This window comes from Lepisosteus platostomus, chromosome 2 (assembly GCF_059453375.1).
Source record: "Lepisosteus platostomus isolate fLepPlt1 chromosome 2, fLepPlt1.hap1, whole genome shotgun sequence".
In the NCBI taxonomy this organism is placed as follows: Eukaryota; Metazoa; Chordata; class Actinopteri; order Semionotiformes; family Lepisosteidae; genus Lepisosteus; species Lepisosteus platostomus.
This window is the reverse complement of record NC_142612.1, coordinates 61,369,832-61,380,536: the sequence shown is the minus strand read 5'-3', so window position 1 is coordinate 61,380,536 and position 10,705 is coordinate 61,369,832. Positions and strand designations below refer to the sequence as shown.

The following is a 10,705-nucleotide window of genomic DNA, read 5'->3' as shown; positions in this document are numbered from 1 at the left end:
GGTAACTGCAGCAGTTTTTAAGGCCGTTGGTTCCACACCAGTACTCAAGGAAGACCATAGGACAGCGATTAGAAAGACAGGATTGGCATAAAACAGTGGGAAAGGAATCTAACAGGCAGGCGGTGGAATTCATCCGTGACACCAATTTATTAAGGCATGCTAGAACTTTAAACTTTTAAATAAAATATTAAGTTTAAAAGATTGTAGGCACCATTATGTAATGTCACAAAATAGAACACCATAGTGAGCGTCAGAATGCTTTTGCAAGGTACTGTACAATAGGGGACCCACTTTGTCCTCCACTGGATACCACTGGATGACGTAGAAAAGTCATTCTGCTCCAGCTTCCCCACTGTACAGCAGATCAGGTGAAGGCGTGAGAAACTGTGAACTGAAAGGGTAAAGAGTAAACCGAAGGGAAGCTTTAGCCATGGTCAGACTGAACATGTCCACACTGGAAATAACCAGTACACTAGAGATACCAAACCCCAATATTACAAACAGCCCTGGGATCTTAAATGACCAAGTAGCCAGGACGCCCAAGGAAAGTCTTGTCCAAAGTATGAAATTCTTACATTTGGCAAATTTTACACCATTCAGAATTCCACTTGTTTTGGAATTTTAATTGATGGACTAATTGGACTTCGCGGCCCCCAGAAAGTAAACATCAAAGCATGAAGGACATTTTAGGACACAGGAGAGTTCAAAGCATTCAGAATGTTTTTATTTCTATACTACTGTGTCTGGTAAACAGGCAGATTAAATTAAGAGAGCTATACTTCTTAAGAAAGCCTAACTTGGGTTATACAGAATTCTTTAATTTGAAATAGTGCTGACGAAACAGCTTTTGATATCAAAAAGTCATGCTGCGAGTGCATTGAGACTTACTTCCACAATGTCACAATAGTATGTTTATGGACATTTAATGTTTGAAATCAGTATCTGTAAGTGAAGTTACAGTATAGTAGTGCATAATATCCATTTACAAATAATAAATTATATTTTGTTTGCTCGTGTCCACCAGACACATAACAAATGTGAGCAATGATGCTGAACTGACCAGTAGGTTTGGAAGGCTGTACTTTGTAGAGCTGACCTTCGTTGGACCTCATTCTCAGTAAACCCAGTTAAAGACACGTGGTCATAAATGAGGCTGTCTAAGATTTACTTTCCCAGAACCCTGTTATGGAAATAATCGGGCCCAAAAGGATCATCTTTCAAACCGGGAAGGGAGGTATGAACCGTTATCTTAAAATCAATTCAGATGCATCAAGGTCTGAAACAAAGAGGAGAGTTGTAGCTGAAAAGCCTATTATTATTTTTTTTGCAGCTGTGAAACATGAAATGCTAATAAGGTCATCTTACTTCCTTCAATAGGAAAAGCAGAAGCCCTAGTTTTCTATCAGGGCTCACAAAGAGGTGTTATTTCACTGCGGCTTCTTTATGTCGCTGTTGTTTTATTCTGAACGCTAGTGAGGTATCACTAATGGCAGTGAGTCAGATTGCAGTAGTCACATTTTGGGCGAGGCTTATATATTGATAATGCCCAAGTCCCGGGTGATCACTTTGGAGAGGTCTTGTCATCCAGATTAATGACTCACTGTACCACTGGACTGGTAAGATTGCTGGTTTTCGCAAGTGGTCGATTCCTTTTGGCGGACGCAAGCCTTGTTTCGTCTAAGCTCATTCTGGTGTCCCTGGGAAATGTCTGGAATTCCTCCGTTTTTGGAATAGGGTGTAGGAACAATGAGCCCTGAGTTTCAAAGCTCACTGCCAGAGAGTTCTGGATGGTTGTGTTATGCTTACATTGACAGTGGCAGTGCTGAAAAAACAAGATTATCACTGTACTCAGAACCCTTGTAAAGGTTGAGTTTTGGTTGTATGTAGTTGGTATGTTTCAGTTTCTTCATGTCTCTACTATGCATTTTCACTGCTAGATTTCTATTACGCTTTATGAGAACTCTTCTTAATCATGGTATGGTGTGATTGACCTGGGTGTACTATGCTATGAAGTAGTAAACTTTAATAAGGTTAAATAAAGACAGTGGGAAACTTTTAGTACTAGAGAGATTGTTCTCTTTTGATATCTTTCAACGGAAATGGTAAAATACAGTATGAGAAGAGGACAGCACCTTGCATGTTTTCGATTACATTAAGTATGGAGAGTGTGATTCTTGTTGTGTAGATCATTATTTATAACCACAGACTGCATAAAACAAAAGCCACAGAAAATTACAAATCTGCAGTGTGTTTTTCTCAATTACTATGGTTGTAGTGTCGTTGCTAATGTCGCATGTACTGTATCAACACTTCCTGGAGTAGCAGTAAAGAGGACGGAAATGAAACATTAAAAATGGTCAAATTGTATGTAATATTTTTGGAAATAGACTAATTTTAGTCTTTTCAATGTGTTGGTTGTAGAAATGCCTTAATTGTCTTTTCTGACCACTGAATGTTTTATACCATGCCATGGTATACTGTATGTGAACTCCACGTATTGATTACTTAATGTTTTTTAATAGTTGTGTTGGAGTGGACTTTGGGTCTAATTCGGCTCCGCTACGACCCTGTATTGAATAAAGAGGTTAGAAAATGGATAAATGGAAAATGGAAAACTATAACTGTAAAAACTAAAAAGAGATGTCAACTCAGGATTCTTTATTCTGCCTACTGTGGTCTATCATTTCAAAATATTTAGCCCTAGTCATAGCTCTTCCTTTGACATCATGTTAATGTTAATAATAATGAATGTGACTTTGAATACAACCCTTATTGAATGTTCAAGTTTCGTTATTTATACCAATATATACTTTTTATTGTGGATTAACCACAATCATTTTTTTGTGAATTTCATAGGTGTATAAAGGCCAAAAAGCAGTAAGGCATTTTTTCACTTAACACTACATTATGTCTTGACCTGTTTTACTAAATAAAACATAAGAATATATAAAAGATTACAAATGAGAAGAGAGTGGCGCAGTGGTGAGCATTGCTACTGTACCTTGCAGTGCCGGGGCCCTGGGTTCAATTCTGGCTCTGGTGTGCTGTCTGTGTGGAGTGTGTATGTTCTCCTCGTGTCCGCATACGTTTCCTGCAGGTGCTCCAGTTTCCCCCCACAGTCCAAAGACATGCTGCTAAGTTAATTGGCTTCTGGGAAAACTTGCCCTAGTGTGAGTACCCTGTCTTGGGCCCGTGGCTTGCCAGGATAGGCTCCGGCTCCCCCATGTCCCTGTACTGGATAAAGACGCTACAAAACGGATGGGCAGACAGATGAGAGGAGAGCACTTGGCTCCTGTAAATTCTGTATGTTAAGAAAATGGGAGCATTGAAATAGGAGTATTTAATAAGCATCATCTGTAACTGCAATCGTACATCAGAGCAATTACAAAGACTCTATCTCCTAGGTGGACTAAATATAGTGATGTGGAGCTGTGGATGTCATAGGATTCAAAGAATTGAATTTGGAAAATATCAAACAGCTTTTAACGGATGTTGAAAGGGGGTCTAAACATTGATTTAAATCAGAATAGACATTTTGTGTTGTGCACAGGGCCTAAATGACAAAAATAATTGGTTTCAGACTTTTTTGTTTATTTTTTCAGAATAGTAAAGAGATATTGAGAAAGACTCAGACAAACTAATCATGATCTTTAACAGGTTTGAGAACTGCATTTAAAAACCATGTATTTTCTTAGAGAAATTCCTGTTTATTGGTGAAAATGTAAGGAATTGGAAAATTCCACATCTTTAGTGTAAAAAGCATTTGGTAAGGTTTTTTAAACTTAAATGAATGATTTGTGTAGGGCAATTGTAAATAGATTATAATTCAATGAATCATTGCATAACATATTTGGAGACTAATCAGTGGCTGAATTTACTAATCTTTTCGATTGCAGATAATGAAAACGCCGCTCCTCCTGCTGTGTCTACAGCTCCTATGGCCCTTGTGTGGAGCGATGATAACGCCACATCCTCCGCCAGAACGGGGTGGACCGGAAAAACCGCCAAACCCTCCTCCCAACCAAGACTACCACCCCATGAACCCCGCAGATCAACCACACATATACTCTCCTCAGCGCTTCCCCCTGACAGAGAATGACCCGTTTCCAGGGAACATATCATCCCGTTCCTTTGTCCCTGACATGAGTCAGACAGTGGGTTTGGAGCCTGATATGTCCTACTGTCAGATGCTGCTGGAATCTCCTGTCCCGCCGCCCATCGAGAGCGTCCCCTGGTTCTGCCTGTGCATGAACTGCAAGGGTACTATGGGACCGAAGGGGGATCGTGGGGAGAGAGGCCTTCCAGGTAGCGGCTCAGTTCCTAGAAGCGGGAGAAGGGATTCTGGTGTTCTGGTGTTTGTTCCGACCAATCTTTCTCCTTTTTTTAAAAGAGGACAAATGTAAACTTTATCTCAAGGCCTTAAAGTGATTTTAAAGACTACGCTAACTTAAAATTGAGCACATCTTTTCACTTCTCTTAGTGCAAAATATAAGAAATAAGACAACCTTATGATGTGAGTTTATCACAGTAGTGATATCAGAGTCTGTCAGACCTTCTCTTCAATGTTTTCCAGCATCTATGATTCTACAATGCATCTTGGTAAACGATTCTGTACACATAGGGTTTTAGGCAAAATGGGACTTTATTTTTCCTCTTACATCTCTGTGTTCTGTTCACCAAATTTAATCAGAAATAGCAATGTGGATCAGTCTTATTGTTTCTTGAAAAAAACTAATGATATATGCAATCCAGTCATTAATTCAGAATTAAGTTACACATTTTTGACAAATGAACCCTAAAAGGCTTTAACAGGCAAGTCTGAGACTCTACATTCCAGATGTTTCTGCCATAGGCTTTCAAATTGTGTTCGTTTTCTTGCTTTCCTCCTTCTCCCCTGTACATTTAGCCTGGAGCAGGCTACTCCCTCTACATGACAGGTCTGGACCACAGACTGCTGCCCTGAGAAAAGACCACAGTGCCCTCAAGCGCACACTGTGAGAAGTCTTTTAGCACAGCTGTATGCTGAGAATGTCCCACCCTCCTCAAGACTTGGAAACTAGACTATTCTATTGCATTATGCTTCTTCCTATAAAATACCTACAGTACTAATGCTCTTACTGCAGTTAATTACAGTGGCAATGAAATCCAAACCAGAACTATATTTCCACAGGCCACCCAGGCAGTCCAGGGCCAAGAGGGTTCAGTGGATTCAGAGGACGACCGGGATTCGTAGGCCGACAGGGGCTCAAAGGTTAGTATCAGGCCCCTGCAGGAATTAGAACAATAGTTTTAATTAGTGGACCAAAATCGCAACTCTGTAGTAGTGTGATTTCAGCAGTGGGATATTTCCGGGATAATTCTGTTTCTGAAAGGTTTTGAAGAAAGGTTAAGAGACCCTCAATAATCTTCTCTGTGTGTTACGTACAGTATAGTACCTTTCTATGTTACAGAAAAAGTAGAGGGAGATTGAGTCTTTAGATTTATTACTGTGATCTATTATTTTTACATTTAGAAATATGTTAGATTACTTTTCTTCTGATAGTGTTCTATAGCGTACAGTTTTTTCTTTGATGGATAAAATGCTGGACTGTGGTGCAGTAGAAAGCAGAGGGGTTTGTTGTTTCTGCCCTAGACCCTGTCACTGTGCACGCATTCTCAGTAAGTGAACTGAAAGAGGAAATGGTTCGTTTTCGCATGCTGGCCTCACTCTCGACCTCCTGTGTCCCTCACAGGGCAGAAAGGGGATGACGGAGAGAAGGGCGATCAAGGTGTCAGTGGTTTCCGGGGAGCGAAGGGAGAACGTGGGCTGAAGGGTGAGTCCCCGACCTAAACTTCCACAGCTGCCGAACTCTCATTCAACTCTCATGCTCTCCAGCTCTGGGAATGGGAAAACGATACAGCTCAGGCTCAGACCACAACATCTGGGCTACTGGGCAACTTGTAGTCCTATGACTTGCTATCCCCTCAAGAGTGTTTACAGGAGGAAACCGAAGATATTTTGATGCTCCTAGAGAGATTTTGCTGAAGATGAACTGGTAGTTTTCTTACAGCCTGCTGTAAATAAGGGTTGAGCTTAGGAGCTAATGAACAGGGTTGAAGGTCACGCTCATTGAGGCCGCTCTCTTGTGCTATGCTTGCAGGTGACAAAGGAGACCAGGGTTTGGATGGGATACCTGGACTGCCGGGTCCTCAGGGAGAGCCAGGCCAATGCCCAGTGGTGTGTCAGGGAGATCTGGGTCTACCCGGGATGACAGGGCTGCCAGGACCTGCAGGAGTAAGGGGACCGCCTGGGGCAGATGGCGTTCCTGGGCATCCGGGACAGAAGGGTGATATGGGTAGTATAGGGGCCCCAGGTCCGCAAGGGACACAGGGGCCAAAAGGGGAGCATGGGGCAGAGGGACAGTGCAACTGCACGGATGGAGAGAAGGGAGCACATGGTGAGGTGGGTCCCCAGGGTCCCCCAGGGGATGCAGGGCACCCTGGTGCGAAGGGGGAGGCCGGGTTGCCAGGAACCAAAGGTGAGAAAGGGGATGAGGGCTTAAGGGGGGTGCCAGGACCCTGCTCTCCCACTATCCAGTCTGGGTTTTCAGCTGCCCTAGATTCCATTTACCCAGCTCCCAATCGCCCAGTGCCCTTCGGTAAAGTCATATACAACCTCCAGGGTCATTTCGACCCCTTCAATGGCATCTACATGGCACCAGTCAATGGCACGTACGTGTTCAGCTACCAGCTGGTGGTCTTCAGCAAGGTGCTGAAGGTGGGCCTGTTCCTGAACTTCAAACCCGTAGTGAAGACCACAGAGCCGAGCGACCTGGGCTCGGCCTCCCAGATGGTGGTGCTTCAGCTGAGTCGTGGCGACCGCGTCTGGCTACAAGTAAAGGACACCAGCACCAATGGTATGTACGCCAGCAGTGACAGCACCAGCACCTTTAGTGGCTACCTGCTCTACCCCGACTCCTGCGAAATGCCCCTGTCCCGAGATTTCCCCACATACGAGGAGGGAGATTACAGCTGGGGTGACGAGGACGAACCACCCACCAGGCATTCAACAACCCCGCCATAGGGCTCCCACCAGCCCCCTGTGTTCCCCTCTACTTCCCACCCTCCTGCTCCCCAAAGGAAGAAGGTGCCAACTCTCCCACTGAAACAGGACCTCCCTGGCACACTTTGGCCAAGCTCCATTTATTCCAGCCCTTCATTGTCATGAAAAGCTTATGCTTTCTCCTAGCCCTCACCACGGTTTGCTCTCCAAAAACATAAGAAAGGTCATGAACGAGAGCCCGTTTGGTAGTAAGTAGCAGATTGATCTGTGGATCACACTCAGCCTTTTCTTGAAAGAAGCCAGTTTACTGATTTCAACAACATGCCTGTGCAGCTTGTTCCACACTCCCAAAATCACTTTGCGAAAGGAAGTGCCTCCTGTTCTTGGGTTTTAGATGCACTTCCACGTAGTTTCTACTTGTGTTCCCCTGATGTGTTTCATTGTTCATTCTGATTACATCTATTGCTCTGATCTCTAATCTTATGTTTTAAATGGACTCTTTAATATGCGGGAAGTAGCTAGTTCACCTCTTACCTCTTCCATAGCCAGAAAACTTGATCTAGAGCTGCCCGAGTCACAGTGAAAACTGAAATATGAGCATCTCACAGAATGCCATCCTTACTAATATGTGCATCGCCGTACCAGTGGGCAGGGAGCCCTGTTTATGTGAAGTTGGCACCTTTTTAGAAGCCACATTGCCTCTGTAGGTTTTGACAGTTCTGATCTGGTGAGATACCTTGTGCAATTTAACTGACGTCTGGTACTATTTCAATAGAAACTGGAGTTGGATCTGTAAGAAAATTAGACTGCTGGGAAATCTATTTTGATGTTGTCCTCAAAATAGACAATCTGGCAAAGATGTGTGCCAGACCTTGACTTTCCAACCTTTAGAGAAATTAAATGTCTTTCCAGAAAATTGCTTGTTTCTTCATAGGAGGTTGCCTAATTTCACAAAGGTTTTAATTAACAACAGGCTTTCAGTGTGCTGATTTAAACAAACCGGATTAAACAAACTTACAATGAAACTAAAAGGTCACTAAACACATTTGTTTTATGCCTTAGTAGGAATGAACAAAACGTTAACCTGTATAAGAGCAGGCTGGGATTATGCAGGTATATGTCCTGAAAAAGGTGCCACTGTCCCAATGGAAGTGACCCAGAAAAGGCTTTTAGAAGGTGTGAAACTCATGGAGGAAGGAAGGCAAACAGAAAGAAGCCAAATGCAGACCTGTCTCCCTGTAGAACTTTTTTCCTAGTATCCGGATGCCTGCCTGTCTAAATAGAGGGTGGATTGGATTTAATGGATTCCAAATGTTTCCAATAAAGTGATTGTACTTTGTGATTTATGATTCTGTGGATACATTTTGTGGTTTTTTTTTATTTTTGCTGTTGTCATTTGATTTTGCTCTGTATATTATTATTATTATTATTATTATTATTATCCTTTCTAAATAAAAAAGATTTAAATGAAATGTCTAAGGAAAACGATCCAGCTACTGATGACACATTATTCTAATGGTCTAGGAAGTAGTTCTGCTATAATACAGGATCATGGAATAGAAAATGCTAATATTTTTCAGAATCGAGCACCATGCAGTCTTAGTCAAGTAGAAACCATATTTGAATGTGAGCCTTCAGTATGGTAGGGAATATCGCTGCACATATATTTTCAGATAACCAGAATTAAAAGACTCTGGTGCTTTATGGAGAAAAGTAGAATAAAAGACTAGAAATACGTTTTGCAGTATGTGTAATGGAAACTGAATGCATGTTTTTTTGCATTGCACTCATAATAAACAGCGTAACATTGTAATCCTGGTATTACCTATTCATCTATGTTCTAACTGCTTCAAACCCATATTACAGAATTTAATACCAACAATTCTCTGTACTATAGAGCTCTGTTTTTGACATGTATGACTGGATTTATTTCAATTCAGCTGCTGTGTGAAGTTAAGAGCTTATATTTAATTGCTCATATGCAGTCTTTGCACACAAGGATTTATTAAGACACATCTTAATGCAATTAATGCAAATGTTGCTAATACATCTTTTACCACAATTTTCCAGCTTTCTGAAATCTCAAAGTGACTATCTGGGAAAATGCCTTAAGATACAGAAGAACATAAGAAAAGCTGGTTGCGAGAGGAGGCCTGGTAAATGGTTTAAAGTCATTTAATATTTTTTAAAGGGTCCCAAGGGCTTCAATAATGATGAACTTTGTACCAGACATCATAACTGCGTATTTAAAGCATAGACTCCCATGATCTTTCCTGAATGTTTTTAATGTGTAATTTGTCATTGTGTCATTGATTTTGAAGCGGTCGCCCTGATCAATTTGGTCAATAACCCTTCATGATTATGAATATTTGAATCTTCTCTGTTCCAGGCGACAGACTTAGCTGACTCAATCTAAATTCAACATCCCATTCATGCCAGAAATTAGTTTCTCTTATCTGCTTTGCACTGCCCCTGGAACAGCAATACCCATCTTGCAGCAAAGTGACTAAAATTGAATGCAATATTCTACACGAAGTCTACCTAGTGTATTGTATAATTCTGATATCACTTTTGTTGATATATATATTTTGATTATATACCCAAACATGGTTGGCCTTTTTTTTAGCTTCTCCACATTGTCATGATGAATCAGCAATAGTATTCTCAGGCTTTGCTTTTATTTCGGTTCTATATAAGGCATACATTTAAATTTATCCATGTGCTACCTGCACCTTATACATTACATTTATCCACATACAATTTCATTTGCCAGGTATCTCCCCAGATCAGAACAGTGTCTAAATCCTCTTGAAATGTGATTTGATCTCTACTCTTTCATCAGTATATGCAGGCATGTTGTGGCTATTCAATTGCTTTTCTGCTTTCTCTAGATGGTGTGACTGGTAGAAAGGTATTTGGAACTCTACCTAGTTGTGTAGCATGTGCAAATTCCACACATTCACTAACTATTCAGGATTGTAAAAAAAGTTGGAAGAGTAGTGGTTCTGACACTGATACCAATGGCACACCATATGCAACCTCACTCCAGCCTGCAGTAACTCCCTTTACCAGTACCCTCTGCCCTCAGCCCATTAACTGCTTCTCATTCCATGTGCTGGTTTTTATTTCTACAGCCTTCATGATGTACATGGTACGTGAAGTACATAGTGTGTATCCTAAATGTTTCAATAACTCAAATGGAAATAAAGCACAACCTTTTCTCTTTGCATTACAGCAGGTCTTCTAGTACATATTCTTATGATACGTTGAAACACAAATTATTAAAAAGAGTGATATCAAATTCACAATAAAAATACAATATGACCTGTAACCTACTTGTTTGTGAAGAAAATGCAGCGCCAGTCCTACAATCAATTCAGTGACATATTACTCTAGCAGTTCTATAAATGTTCACTTTCTTCGTGTATCATTTTTAAAATACAAAATACTAAGTGTCCTGATAGAATTGAGAGACAGTCACTAGAAGATCACACGCATTCCTAACTGTATTCCTTTCTCATGTCCAACATACATGAAGTATTTCAGGTCTTATTTATTTTTACTGATAAGCTTATTGTTGTTTCATGGAACTAAAATCCTTTTCTTATTTCAAAATTTAGTGTTGCCATTGGAGTTGACGACCAGAATAACTTCTACACAACA

The 10,705-nt window shown here is 41.1% G+C and overlaps 1 protein-coding gene across 1 annotated transcript; it reads left to right on the top strand.

The window, feature by feature from the left end:
- Positions 1 to 1,477: 1,477 nt before the first annotated feature.
- LOC148676688 (uncharacterized) lies at positions 1,478 to 10,276 on the top strand. Its single transcript, XM_088611240.1, has 5 exons — positions 1,478 to 1,616; positions 3,897 to 4,305; positions 5,171 to 5,251; positions 5,733 to 5,813; positions 6,141 to 10,276. Exons 1-5 carry the CDS (start codon positions 1,593 to 1,595, stop codon positions 7,061 to 7,063), a joined length of 1,518 nt encoding a protein of 505 aa, XP_088467366.1. The 5' UTR covers positions 1,478 to 1,592; the 3' UTR covers positions 7,064 to 10,276.
- The last annotated feature ends 429 nt before the right edge of the window (positions 10,277 to 10,705 follow it).

Bases quoted from the DNA above. Each gene is read 5' to 3' on its own strand.
- LOC148676688 (XM_088611240.1), top strand. From the start codon at position 1,593: ATGACTCACTGTACCACTGGACTG. The intron at 1,617-3,896 runs GTAAGATTGCTG...TTTCGATTGCAG, and splicing joins CTCACTGTACCACTGGACTG to ATAATGAAAACGCCGCTCCT. The intron at 5,814-6,140 runs GTGAGTCCCCGA...CTATGCTTGCAG, and splicing joins GGGAGAACGTGGGCTGAAGG to GTGACAAAGGAGACCAGGGT.